Genomic DNA, 15,481 nt, shown 5'->3' with positions numbered 1-15,481 from the left:
CCTTTAAGTTTAAAGAGATTTAGTACTACTTTGGTGCTTGAAAATATAAAGCATTTCCTAAGAGGGGATTGAAGGCTGCATAGAGATGAATATGCCAAAATAACACCTCACAACTTCTTTCTGAGCAAGCTCTAATAACAGATATCCTCTATTACATTTGAGGATTGTGTTGAAAATTTACTTGTTTCTATGTAATATGAAAAAATGATAAAATATTGATTAGTGACACTGTGATTCCATATCTTGCTGAGTTCACGCAGATTCTCAAGTGCTTACTGGGCACTCTAGTCCTAACAGTGTTGCCTTCACTATGATCCTCATCTCAGTAGAGTTTAGGTAAAGATTTGGTGACGTACAGCTTTTGTGATGCCCTTTCACCCCCTTTCTCCTGTTTGGTTTGTCTTTGGACCATTCTTTTTCCAATCCTAGGGTTCTTTAGAATACTAGCTATTTCTGACTCCATGCCAATGTTTTAGTGGAGAGTAAAATAGCTAAAAGGAATAAGAGCACTGTCTTGAGCCTTAGGATCCTATAAGTTTATCTTTCCCATCTTTTATTCCAGTGGATTTGAGGATGAAATAAGCCCTCAACTGCAAAAATGATACCAAGTCCTGGTGTGTGATTACTATCAGCCCTTTTCCAAAAGACAAGTTAGTGGCTAGCAGTGCAAGTCTGTAAGAAGTTTACATTGATGGTATAAAATACGGAGTCAGATCTGGGTTTTTATGTTAGGTCTTACTTTGAGAAATACAAATTGCAGTAGGCATAGAAATATACAGCTCTGGTCTTGCTACTTGAATTTCCTAACTTATCTCCTGACCCAGTTGCTTCCTTTCTAATATCCCTCTCCCCCACCTTCTAGGTTCCTCAAGGACATTAGCAGCAATGTCTTTTGTTATTAATAAAAACTATGAAAAGCAAATTCTGCATAATTGAGAAACAACAGAGGAAGAGAAGTTACAGTTTTTTAGGGACCTAAATGCAGTCTACTCATTATTGATGTAGTTTGTTCACAGAAGGTTGCTAAGCCTTATTCCATTCTAAGGGTGAAATTTTAATCAAGAGTCTGATTGGTGTTTCATACTTTGATCTAAAAAGCACAGTGGTGTCATTTATTCAAAGTTTTCTTTTTTCAATAATAATAACACTTGTGGGTCATAATTGTAAAGGTGCATAACAGTGGTTGTTATAAAAAACAGAGGCCCAGTTCTTCACAAGCCTACCCAGTTATCACATATACCACTTGTTACTCATTTACCATAGTAAGATGTATCCACTTTCCAGTATAATTTTGAAAAAATAACTGTTAATTTTAGATAATTAATAAAATGGAAAATATCATTGAGATAAGCTCAATACCAGAAAAAATGTGTATCTTACTGGAATGCTTACAATATTAGAATATAGCTATAGGGCTTCCCTGGTGGCGCAGTGGTTGAGAGTCCGCCTGCCGATGCAGGGGACATGGGTTCGTGCCCCGGTCCGGGAAGATCCCACATGCCACGGAGCGGCTGGGCCCGTGAGCCATGGCCGCTGAGCCTGCGCGTCCGGAGCCTGTGCTCCACAACGGGAGAGGCCACAACAGTGAGAGGCCCGTGTACCGCAAAAAAAAAAAAAAAGGATATAGCTATAAAGATGGCCATTCTGCTTTACTGGGACATCAAGAAGTCTCATTAGTTTCAGATATTCTATTGGCACATGGTAATAAAGAATGGAAAGATAAGGTCTGAGGTCATTAGTGTACAGAGTCCCTGATGACCATTAGGATGAGTTAGAAACAAGTAAAAGAGTGAATTGGATGAAAGTCAGCTCAAAAAACTATCTTTGAGTGAAATTCATGAGCAAGAGGTAATTTGAACTATGCTTTAAAGAAGCAAAATAACATTAATTCTTGACCTTGGTTGACATCTAAAAAAATAAGGATTAAGAGATAAAGGATTTAGGGGGAAAGTGGGGGTCAGGGGGTGGGATGAACTAGGAGATTGGGATTGACATATATACACTAATATATACAAAATAGATAACTAATAAGAACCTGCTGTATAAAAAATTAATTAATTAAATTAAATTTTAAAAAAGAGAGATAAAGGATTTTATCACTCTGTCTCCAGAAAGCACACACAAATGATCACAGATTTTGAATAAATATTGAAAAGAGTCTAAATTAGGTTAAGTTAGTCTATCCTTTAAGAATCTTTTTCTTACTTTTCTCTGATAATATTCTTTAATAAATTTTCCAATATGTAATTGTTTTTACTCATTAGGAATGGGTTCCCTTTACAAATGACCCAGTCCAAATCTTAGACCACGGATCTTTCCTACTGTAAATTAATCAAATTAATCTTATTCGGTAGGGAGTGTTATTTGTATTTTGGTAGTTTAGTCGTTTTCAAAGGTCTGATCATGTTTTGATAAGATAGTACATATCACAGACCAGTGGAGCTGAGACACCAAACCCCTATTTGTTACTCTAATAATAACCTTGGGACCTCTCATGACAAATTATACAAATGACTTGCAAGGGAATTTTAGCACAGAGAATTCTGTCTTTGTGGAGTAGAGATAGTACAGGGCTTTTCATTAAATAATTCCTTTTAGACTAGCTCAAAGCCATACAAATGTCTCTCTCCAATCCTATGTCAGTAGTAAAAATGTTCTCCAAGTGTTACGTAATATGGCAACATTTCACTGTTTAGAAACTATTGCACGGTGGAACCAGGCAGAAAGGTCTAAAGCAGTTTTGCCCGTGGCAAATTCATGGTATGACTTGCTTTATGATCATATTAACAGCACTATATATTTTATATATTTTCTTCTATTTATAATTAACGAAATTAAGATATACCTCCTTCAGTTTTACTTAGCTTTGCATATTCTCTATTCCCCAGTCACTTGAGAATTTTTTGTGTAAGATTTTGACCAAATTTAGTTCATCTTAATCTACCTATTCCATCCTAAAATGCCAGAAGAAAATGTATTTTTCTTCTTTATGTTAAATACAGTAACTTTCTAGGTGGAAATATTAATATGCCAACCAATTAAAATAATGAAATTTAAAAAAAATAATAAATTTAATAATAATACAAATAAAATTCCAAATACTTTCCCAATCCCTTCAAAATTCCTAACTTGCCATTGCCAATACTAGTCTTATATTGCTTAGAAATTATTGTTGTAAAGTGTTGCCTTAAACTTTGAGGGGTTTTATCCATATTCTTTCTTTATAAATTGATTTAGTTACTGTTATTATGTTCTAAAATCTATTAGAGTTGTATTGTGTTAAAGGAAGTAAGTGTAGGCTTGGTAGTAGATTTTCCCTCACCAGTTTTCTTATATATATTTAGCGGAGGATGGCAAGGAAAAACAGTAATATATTGCCTGGAGCAATGTGATTAGAAAGGTAGCTATTATTTAGATATATTCTGCTTTTTCTTTCTGGAACTAGGAAGAAGAGGAGCATTATATACCATAGCATTTTTTCATGTAGAGAAGATTGTAAGAGAAAAATTATTAAAACTTCATTATTGTGTTGGTTAGGGATGCAGTTTGTTGATATGCTGTTTTCATGCTTTAAATGACCATGTAATCATATTTGTTAAGAACCACATATGTCTTTTCAGTGCCCATTTCCATGAACATTTCCCATTATTAACGTATTAATTTAATATTCTGATTGTCAATTGCTGTTCACTTGGAGATTAGGTATTCACATATTAGAGTCTGGCCTTCCCTTTTACCTTTGTCCACTGCTTTCTACCCCCCACCGCCTCCCCTGGTCTGTCTTTCAAACCCAACAAATGTTGCCTGATGGGACAGTCCTGTTTTATATTTACTTTTACATAAGGTTGACACATTTTGGCAGGTACAGTGTAAAATGATGGGATATGAGTTGTAGAGCATGCAATTATTCTACTTAACTACTCAAAAGAAAACTATTCACCCAGTTAAATGAATCAGCATTTGTTTCTTAAAGCCACCTAAGAATTAAGTATCACAGTCACCACCTGTAGTAATTTGGTCATCCTGGTTATCTAGAAACTTTCACACATTCAGTCTTAGCTTCCCGTGTTTTAATTTATACTGTTCGTCATTGTTTCAACTTCTGCAGTGATTACAGCATCTTTCTCAGAAAACTATTTTATATAATATGGCAGTGCCTCTCAAACTTTAATGTACATATGATATCATCTGGGGAATCTTGTTAAAATGCAGATTTGATTTGGTAGGTCTGGGGAGAAGCCAGAAATTATGCATTTCTAACAAGTTCACAGGTGATGCTGATGATGCTGGTCTGTCTCTAGTCAGAAGTCCATATATGTATATAACAACTCAACTTTCTGACTGAAGAATTGACTTCATTTTTGGGAAAGACTTAGGATCAGTCCTCATTCCTGAGTTTCTGTATGTCCAAAGACCAATAAATTGTTTTGCTTCATTTCCCTGCTCCCACATGGTACAAGAGAATAATCCTGTCATCTCCCTTTATTTCCTTTTTAGTTAAAGAACTTCTCACTTCTATATCTTATATCTTAATATTAATTTCAAGCAGTATGGTCATTGATGTTATGTATTGTTTATTGAAGCATCTCTTGAAAGAACAGTAAATTGTTTCCTAGTGAGGTGGGATCCTCACTATTTCATATTCATAGAATGTATCTCTATTAATTCAATGTGAATGTTTTTCCGTACAAATACAATTCTGAAATGTTAGTAATTACATGATTTATTATTCTTATTTTAGTCTTTTATGTATATATATGCATCAGTTTGTACTCAGTTTGTCTTCTTTTATTTCAAGGGTGTGATTACTTTAGAGTCCCTTGGTAAAAGGGGTTATCGAGTACCTCCTTCAGGAACAATACAAGTGGTATGTGTTTTATAGCCTACAATTGCAATAATCATTCTCTCACATACATATAGAACTTAGCCCTTTCTCCTGCTACTGCTGCTGCAACAACTTTGGTAAGTAACAGTGGGGCTGCAGCTTTGTTTGGAGTTTCCCTGCTCTGCCTCAGGAATGACCATTTGGGGACCTCCATAAAAGGAAAGCATTAATAAGCTAATCAAGGTGAATGCTTTAGAAAAATAGTGTATGACAGTTAACATAATTTAAATAGAGCTATTTTCAGTATAATTAGAATTTAGATTACCAGTACCTTCTACTTAATATAATAAGCCGGACTGAGATTGACCTATGTAAAAGGAGACCCCAAATATTAGTATTGCTTTGTCAGGGAAACATGGGAAGCAAAATTATATTATCCCTACTGTAATAATTTCTAAAATTGATTTAATGAGACGGTTACACAAAGCAGAAATGCAGTCCGACAGATGTCAGGGCAAAGAATGCCTCTTTCCTTTTGGTCTAGGTGTAGATCTAGTTTTGGCTTAGGAGAACTTTTCTAGCCCAGAGCAGTAATCCTTCATCATCCTTGATCTAGGGTTCTCAGAAGAGTAATTTTATATCAAGGCCAGTTTGTGATTGAGTTCATCTCCAAGTCAGACCCAGGATAATCCTGTAAGCGCGCAAGTCTATTACAGTGTTGGCTCTTGCAACTCTTGGAAGGAGTCTAGCTGAGATTTGTCAACTGTACCTCAATAAAGCTGAAATTAAAAAAAAAAAAAAGAGTCTAGTTGAGTTCCTCACACTAAGGATCTGGTCTAATCCAGCAAGCCTTTTGATGACCTTTGGCTTCAGTGTGATCAGTGCTTCGAAGGACCACTTTTACTCATCTTCGTTGTTCCAGTATAGCGAAGAGTCTGTACATTTGTTTATTTCGTATCACACAGGAATGAAACATAGTACTAGGCAATATATATGCATGTATGTATTGCAGTATGTACATATGTATAAATTTTACCAAGGAAAAATCACTGCATTTTAAAGTAAGATTTTTATGTTGAATGTATTTCTTGAACTAAAAGAGTGATCATCTTCTGATCTCTTGCCTCTGGCTCTGTAGTGCTTGTGAAAGTGTGGGTCACTGGAAAGCTAGCTATCAGGTGTCATAATAATGAGGCAGAAACCCAGAGGCAGCACATTTACCCCTTGTTTGAAGACTCCCAACTCTACTGGCTATTTTAAATCTGAAATTTGGATATGTCTTTCATTCCTTGTATAAATTTAATTATGTATAAACATGGCTTGAACTCCTGGCTTGCTAGTTGTTGTGGTTGTTAAATGTATTATTAGCCTTAATCTTAAGACTCACTAGATTTCAAAAATTGGATCATAATATTGATATATTTCTCATTTTGATTCAGTGAGTGATGTCCAGTGCCACGGATGAGCTTCTGAAAGCATGGGCACCAAGTTACCTATTGATGTGTTGGTAATTTGGTTAAAGTCAAATCAGCAGCTTGGAATTTTGTTTAAAAATTAGTACTTTAAAAAATAATATTCCTTCAGTTATTAATGGCCAAGTAGCAACTGAATTTAATTTCAGTCTATTATGATATTGATGATGATTAAAAAAAAAGTCTAGTGTCACTGCAGTGTTTGAAATGAATCCAACTGTGAGAACATGAAGTATTACTTAGCCTACTTTGTAACTAATAATAATGAACTTTATTTTCTAAACTTGGAAAAATTTCCAAACAAGAAAAATTCTCTTTTTTGAGAATATATTTTAAATTTTATAATAACCATATGTACCTGAAACATCATATCAAAGTCTAGTTTTACCAAGATTTTATTTTTTTATTTAAAAAAATTCTATTTATTCACTATTAAAATGTGAGGAAAACTAAAATTCTATTTTGAGCATTTTTCAGTTGACTTATTTTAATAAAGCTAGTGTTTGAAGTAGTTGAACTGGAATGCTTTAATTCAGTGAAGGTGTATTTTGCTTAATCTAATGGAACCATTTCTTAAAATATGAACAAGAGTAAATGTTATGTATTATCTATTATTAATATGACATTTGTGACTAAAGATTTTGATTTGTTACAGGAGTTTTTGTTTCTTTTATTTCTGTAAATAAAAAATCTAATTGAACCATTAAAAAATATTGAATATCATTTCATAAACTTCTGAAATTTTATTAACTTTATTCCCCCAAACTGAATTATATCCACTGGGATTAATTTATTATTGAAAAGCCTATTTTATTATTGGCACAATCATTTTGAATCAAATGAACAAATCACTGTTTTTAAAGAATAATTTCTATATTGTTTCTTCAGACCTTATTTAATCCTAATAAGACTGTGGTGAAGATGTTTGTTGTGATATATGACTTACGAGATATGCCAGCCAATCATCAGACATTCCTACGACAAAGAACTTTTTCTGTACCTGTTAAACAAGAAATGAAGAGAAGTGTTAATAAAGAGAACATCCGACATACAGAAGAACGGTTATTACGCTACCTCATACATCTGAGGTAATGTTTCAAATGAATATGAAAATACGTTACTTTAGAAGAAAACTCTAAAATTTTTAGTTTATTTTTAAAAACTGTCATTCTAACTAGACGAGTACCCCTTGGAATTTGCTTAACTTCGACACTCTTTATGATATGCCAGGATGCAGAAAACACATGGCATATCTTCCTTCAGTCATTACTACTTGTTGAATTAGGGGAGTTTTCATTTATAGCTGTGTAATGGAAACTATGTTATAGCAAAACAATGCTAATATATCTGGGGGAAATGAAACACAGTTGTCTAAACCCATGCTGTCCAATAGAATTATAATATGAGCCATATATATAGTTCTATATTTTCTAGTAGCCACATTAAAAAAAGTAATAAGAAGCAGAGGTTTAATATATTTTATTTAACCTAACATATTCAAGTGTTATAATTGGAATATGTAATCTATATAAAAATTATTAATGAGATATTTACATTCCTTTGCTGTACTCAGTTTGAACTAGCCACATTTCAGGTGCTCAGTAGCCACATGTGGCTTGTGGCTGCTGAGTTGGACAGGGAAATTCTTAACTTTCATTTATTCATTCATTTATTCAACAAACATTGATGTGTCCGGCATGCTTCTAGACTCTTGGAAACAGCAGGGACAAAATCTCTGTTCTTATACAGCTTATATTCTGGTGATTCCATTAGAAATATATTTTCCTCAGACTTTTACTACCCAGCTAATAGCTCTAGGTTGTGAGAAACCATTTGTTTGCTCTTGAGGTCCATGCTTCCAGCATCATAGGGTAAGGTTTTTAGCCCTGAAATCCTAGTGTAGTTCTTAAGATCAATGAGCAAGTGTATTGCTTAGAAGAGAACTCAGTAGCCCTTTGCCTGTAACTCTATTCCTAATAATAATTTTCTGATGTTGTTCATAAGAAGTCCTCAATCACATCAGTGACAGTAATTCATCTTAGCTTAACTGCTTACTCCAAGGAGCCCTATTCATCAGGAGGAGGTAACTTCAATCTGTTACAACAGCCTTAGCCATATATAACCAACATTCGCCAAAAAGTCAACTATCCCAGCTTTTGTCATCTCCACATAATGATTAGATACCTTAAATGCTGTAAAGAAACTGCTTTAGAAGGCATGGCATAATTCCCAAAGCTCACCATGTTCTTCTTCAGATTGAGAAGGTGAAAAACTGCAGAAAGAATCAAAGAGTGAGCCAGTCTGAGGTCTGCTTTAATATATACAACTGACCACCAGATTTTTCAGTTAATTTGGGAATAAAATCCACAAACCCAGATATTTCTGCTATGCAAAGGGAAAACTAGAGAAATTAACACTAAAGGGTATGTTTGACTATCTGCCAGTTAAGTTTATGTGATTAAAGCCTCCAACCCCCTGTATTATGCTGTAAGCTGTTAGCAGAGGATAGAAACAGTTCCATATACAGCTTTGGTAACCATTTTCATTTCACTGCTAACTTTCCTCTTGGTTTCTAATGATGATTAGGTTTTATTTAGCTAGCCACTACTGGTGGTAGCAGTCCTTTCTCATCCTGTGATTGTCTCAAAACTTGATAGTTTTCTGTGGTGACTTTCCAAGTGTGGAATCCATTTTAATGTACTCAAAATTGTAGGAGGGCAAGTTGTGTGAAATGGGTCATTCTTTGTAGCTAGAAGATGCCCAAATGTAGTGTAATTGGCTGACGTGAACTGAAAGTGCATACTACAGGTAAGGAAAGGTGCATGTGCTGTGGTGTCAGGGATGTAGAGTCAGATTGCATGTGAAACCCAGATTTACAAAAAGAAGCACCTCTGTCATTGTAAGAGGGGAAAGGGAGTATGGAATGTTTAGGGATAGTGAGGGAGAGGCACTGAAATAGCAGCAAGTGCTTTGGCAATATAAGACTTTAAATATCTTGTTAAAGAGGCACTGTTAATATTGTAGCAAGACTAATCCTTCCTGCTTTCAAAATTTAATTACTCAGGTTTGTTTGTTTTAAACACTAATTCCCTGAAATGAAGCATCATTTTGTTGTTTCTTTGTTTAGGTTCCAGAGTTCTAAATCTGGAAAGATCTACCTCCATAGAGATGTACGGCTCCTGTTCTCTAGAAAGTCGATGGAAGTTGATAGCGGTGCTGCATATGAACTCAAATCTTACACTGAATCGCCAACAAACCCTCAGTTTTCACCAAGATGTTGATAAAGAGTGACAATTTAAAGTATTTGCTCAGTACCCAAGTTTGAAAGTAAAAAATAGCGTAGAAGGGAGTGTACCAAATTAACAAGCAGGAGAGTGGGTCCTCTCCTGTTATCCTGGACCAGTTTTTATGAAAGGATTCCTGGGTTGAGATCCACATATTCCAAGGAGACTGGAAACACTCATGTCCTAACCCTTTTTGTACTGTCGAAACCACTTCACTGGACTTGTTGCAAGAGCAAACCACCCCCCATCCCCCCACCCCCGCCACAGTTAGATTAGCGTTTACACGTTTCGTTTCTCAGTTATTTAATATTTAATGTTTTCCTTACTACTCAAGTGATGTTTGTCTTTAGTGTTCTAATGTAGCACAAATCCTATGTAAAATCATACTATGTATTTTTGACATTAATATTGAAATCTGAAATATATGCACAAGTCTTTTAATTTTGTGTGATGTGTTTTAAGTACTATTCATTTAAGTTATTGAAAATGAGAATGAAATGTTGAGCTTCTTTCAAGATTAACGCACTATGCAAGCATGTGTACTTTTTATATCTCCCAGGTTTAGTTTTTACAACACCCCATCCCGGTTGCTGTCTCACACAATAGTCCTTTAACATGCTGTATCGGCAGTGCAACGCGGAGTAAGCTGCTTCACATTCCCTTAGCAAGTTCAGATCATCATGCCCATTCATATTCCTTCTAGAATCCCTCATCCCCAAAACAGTTCTATTTTTTCCTTAATCACTACTACAAAGGCTTTACGTTAAATTGCTGTCCCATTCTAGATAACTTTTGCAAATTGTTAAAAGAATATGTACTTTGAAAACAAATTAGTATTTATATTGTAAATATATGCAAGAAACAAAGAAATGTGTATTTGGCTTTTATTTTTAGATGAGACATTTATATGATTGAGTGAATTTCTGGTACCGATCAGACAGTTTCTATTCTAGCTTTACAGCTGATAAGAGGGGAGAGATATCTTGAGCCTTGTACCAATTTATCACTTTCTCATTCACAGTCACATGGAAGGCATTTGGCAACTGGGAAAACACTGAGTAAAGGAACATGATTGAGCGCATCAAAAGTCTTCCCATCCATCCCCCTCAGAAAGAGGAGTGGTTTTAGATCTTTGTACAGGGACAGTGGGCAACAGCAGATCAGTTAACAAGGCACAAATACTGGGAATGCTCACACAAAGCCGTGAACGCAGTTTAGAAAATACATACAGTTCAAGTAGGCCAGACCCAGGAGACCTGGGAGTCTAGAACCAAGTGAGCAGTCTGGAATTTGGGAGATGGGAAGGTCTTTACTTTGGCACTCAGCTAATGGATAGACTATACAAGGCATATAAGAGTGTATACCTGCAGGCTGTGGGGTGGTCAGCAAGAAGCCTCTTATAAAGTCCTTTTGAAACACCAGCTTAAAGAGAAAAGTCTATTTACACTCCACGAAAAAAAAGTTTTCAGTGACACAAATTTATAAAGGTTTGTTTTTAATCTTTAGGTGTGTGGTATCAACATGGAATTAGGACCCATAAGGTTTGGATTATAGTCCTAGCTCTAATGGTATCTGATGGAACTGACCTTTCTGGCTCTGTGTGATTGAGAAAATGGGGTGAGAGTATCATTAACGTGTCTTCTTAAAGTGTCATCTAATTATTGGAATATGTATTTCAATACATGTATCTAGACTTCTAAAAAAAGTTTTATTGGCGTACGGTTGATTTACAATGTTAGTTTGAGGTGTACAGCAAAGTGATTCAGTTATACATACACATATATCCACTCTTTTTAGATTCTTTTCCTATACAGGCCATTACAGAGTATGGCAGAGTTCCCTGTGCTATACAGTAAGTCCTTATTAGTTATTTTATATATAGTAGTGTGTATATGTCAATCCCAATAGACTTTTTATATATATTTGACAAAAGTCAATATTGATAATTTTATATAAAACTCAGAAAATACCAAGTATTTAAAACATCAAAATGCCTTTATTTAATTTAAAAAAATGTTATTGCTGCTTTAACCAAAAATTAATGATGTATGTGTATGCAGGTGTCTTTTTATGTGGATACGACACTGCAATCTTTCTAGAATTATTTCTAGTACCTGGTTTTCCACGTTTCTGGGCATTTTAAAGAAAATTTCCAGAAAATGAGTGAAGCAGCTGGATGCATCTTGTGCTTTTCCTAGCAAGTTTGTGCAAGGGAAACAAGTGCTGACATTTTGTCCATCTACTTCTTAAGGCCTTTTTTGTCTGTGTTCTTTTTCCCAGTGAGGTATGGTGACCCAGCATCTGTCTGCTCTCACTTGCCCTGGCACTATCTCTATCATAATGGTTCTTTTTCTACCCTTCTTTTGTCATAGGCGGAGACTTTACCACACTTCCTGTGTGGCTCCTCTTCGTACTCACAGATTATGTCACTACACTGAGAGTTGGCTTGCAGGTAAAGACAACCAACACTGCTACCTGTGACAGATAATAGAGATCTCACTTACTGCAGGCTCACTTGGCAGTTTTGCAGACTAACAAAATGAGTGATAACTTCTTTTTAAAAGGAACCCCAGGACACAAGTAACCTCCGGAAAGTCCTTGGAGACTTTCTTATCAGAAGAGAATGAAAAATATTAATAAGAAGTGGTGACAATGGGGACTGGCTGCAAGGCACCCAACAGAAGGTTCCCTCTCCTGTCATTTTACCCCACCAGTTCTCTCTCATTCCCAGAGGGTTAGAGAAAGGAAGCAATTTCTCCTTCAAAAACTTCATCCTTGGGATCCCCACTCTTCCTAGTCAGTTCGTGAGTGAAGCAATGATTTGTTTTTAAATTTAATTTTTTTAATTTTTTAATTTATGCAATACATGTTTACTATAAAACTTTTTTACAGTACATAGTTATGTAAAGTAAATGTGAAAGTCCCTCCTTCAATCCACCTTTCTAGCTATCACTTTACAGATGTGGTGGCTCTTAAAATTTTAGTATATGACACTCCACATGATCTACTAGACCTGGGAACACAGTATCAGTCTAGATGGGAAGTAGGCTTTTCATCATGGTAGGAATTCACTCTCAATCCCTAAGACTGTCTCTGTGTGACATTGGAATCAGCTCATTGTAGTCCACCATGGATTATCTGTGAGAGATATATGTCTTAAACTTGAACACTGTTGGAAGAGGCGGGGAACATATGAATGCCTACTGTGTGCCAGGCATTGTAAACAATTTATATGTTATTTAATACTTAAAGCCATGATTCAGAGAGAGTATGGCTATAGTCTACAATGAAAGAAAAAGGACACTTGAAGTACTTGCCCAAGGTCCCATGGTCAGTAAGCTGAAGAGCCAGGATTCAAATCTAGGTTAAATCTTCTCTTTTCCACTCTACTACACTGACATTTCACCCCTTTTTTCTTTTTTCTACTACTAATTGTGGCCTGGCATCAAAATATACTTTTCATCAATATTCTTGGCAAAAAGTTAATTTGCTGTGTAATGAGATTATATAATAAGGCAATGCCTATTAATCATTAGGGGGGAAAATATTTTGATTAAAAAATAAAAGACTTTAGGAAGGAATGTCCTAAAGCAACTCAGAGGCCCTTCAACTTAGTATACTGTCAGGAGGCATGCAAATACAGTTGTGAGAAGTTTTAGAAACATATTGTGGCAAATATTTTATGAGATTTAAATGTTTAAAGTTTTAAACATCTCTTCCAGACCCCACCGTTCATCATTCTTTTTAATTCATTCAAAAATTTCCTATTCCAGCCTTTCCAGTTCGTATAACGTTCTCTTGTCTCACTAAGTCCCTAGAGAAGTGGCATCCTCCACTCTCTAAGTTCCACTTCCAACACTCAAGTTGTTAAAACTTTTTTTTTGTTTTTTTACAGTTCTCTGACTTACTTATTCAGGTAATGTTCCCTGAGTTTTCTCACAGACATCACCATTTATACTCAGGGTTTTTTGGCACTCTGTTATCTAACTTGGTTTCTCTGCATTGATCTTCCAGTCTCTCCCTTTCATCAAAAATGTATTCTGTTTTTAGAAAGACAAATATCATATGATATCACTTATATGTGGAATCTAAAAAAAAATGATACAAATGAACTTATTTACAAAACAGAAACAGACTCACAGAATTAGAAAACAAACTTGTTACCAAACGGGAAAGGGAATAGGGATAAATTAGGAGTTTGGGATTAATAGATACAAGCTACTATATATAAAGTAGATAAACAACAAGGACCTACTGTATACCACAGGGAACTATATTCAATATCTTATAATAACCTATAATGGAAAAGAATCTGAAAAAGAACATATTTTTATATATATATATATATAAAAGAACATATATAAAAATATATATATATATATGCATCACTTTGCTGTACACCTGAAACTAACACAACATTGTAACTCAACTATACTTCAATTAAAAAAAAGGTATTCAGTTCTTGATATTTGCTACAATATCAGCAATGATGCAGGTAGACTTCCTCACTCAGCTGTTTGAGGAATGGATGGGGTGTGACTTCTCATCTCCTTTACTCACTCCTACAAACCCTTGAGCTAGGGCACCTAAACCTCAAAAAGACCCCTGATCTTTTTAAAACTTTTATATACCTACCTAGTTCCAAGCCTGAAAAATCTTTTGTGCGTGTATGCACCAGAATCACCAGGGGGAGCTTTGGCTAAACATCAGTTCTTTGACTTTGCCCCAGACTTAATGCGAATCTCTGTCACTAGGGTCTCTCAGTGATTCTAATCCTTGTAGCTAATTTAATTTAATTAAATAAAATTGAAAATTCACTTAGTTGTGCCAGTCACATTTCAGATGCTCATTATTCATATATGGCTACTGGCTACTGTATTGGCTAGCACAGATACAGAATATTTCCATCATCACAGAAAGTTCTCTTGGACAGCACTGATCTAGAATATATAAATGGCAGTTGAAACTATGAGGATGGAAATGATTTCTCAGAAAGTATAAAACTGGAAGAGAAGGGGATCCAAGGACAGAATTGTTAAAATCCTCCCATTAAGAGGCAGGTAAAGACTCAGCGAAGCAATGACCAGAGAAGTAAGAGAGAATAAGGGAGTGGTATCCTAAACATCAAGGGAAGAAAGTTTTGAGAAACAGGGAATTGGTGATCGCTGTGTAATTTTAAACATTAAGGTACATGGTTGATGATGCAAAAAGGAATATTACTTGGGGAAGGATGGCTTCTCAGACAGTCCCCACAGTGGGACATTGGCCTTTGTGGATTCTCCATTGACCAAAATCTGCCTCCCAGAAATCCAAACTTTCCCTCATGTGAGTGTCAGTATCTTTCAGGAACAGATTCTCTCTATCTAAGGTTACATATACTGATTTTCTATATATGTGCATCTATCAGATTTTAGCTCACAAATACATTGATGTAGGATATATACCAGAATGTCAACTCAATAAAAATAAAACTGTTAGATGCTTAAGTTAGCCTGACTAGTGCATTCTGCCTTCTCCCTGTAGGTCTGCATAAAAGAAAGGCAAATTTTCAGTAGGTTACTTTGTGAGTATGAAATGAGAACAAATATTTAGTTGATCTTATGAAGTTTCTCAGCTGGCCCAGCTTAAGTCACTCCCAAGGCATATACTTGTCAAAGAAAGAGCTCAGTCTCTTGAACCCTTGTATTTTAAATGCTCCCTTGCCTGACAAACCCCTTCTTTTCTTTCTCCAAAAGGAGTGTACTTTTTGTTTTTCAAGTTGCAATCCCAGTGCAATTTTTCCTGCCTGAGAGTCTACGTAGGACAACCTGGTTGAGTTTTTATGGTTTCCAAATTCCCACAGAACTGCATTCATCATCTGTTGCTTTTTACTAGTTTAACTTTTAGAGGGCAATCTTATT

General features: G+C 35.4%; 1 protein-coding gene across 8 annotated transcripts in view; it reads left to right on the top strand.

Annotated features, from left to right (window-relative positions):
• ATOSA (atos homolog A) overlaps positions 1–10,434 on the top strand; it is a 114,852-nt gene extending 104,418 nt beyond the window's left edge. For all 8 annotated transcript variants that reach the window (XM_082848760.1, XM_082848758.1, XM_082848761.1 and 5 more), the window contains exons 11-13: positions 4,799–4,867; positions 7,186–7,385; positions 9,425–10,434. In XM_082848760.1, coding sequence (XP_082704886.1) covers positions 4,799–4,867; positions 7,186–7,385; positions 9,425–9,578 — 423 coding nt within the window. In that variant the 3' untranslated portion in view covers positions 9,579–10,434. The remainder of the gene's footprint in view (positions 1–4,798; positions 4,868–7,185; positions 7,386–9,424) is intronic.
• Positions 10,435–15,481: the final 5,047 nt, after the last annotated feature.

This window comes from Leucopleurus acutus (genome assembly GCF_964270905.1).
Source record: "Leucopleurus acutus genome assembly, chromosome: 1".
Lineage (NCBI taxonomy): Eukaryota > Metazoa > Chordata > Mammalia > Artiodactyla > Delphinidae > Leucopleurus > Leucopleurus acutus.
This window is presented reverse-complemented; position numbering and strand designations above follow the sequence as displayed.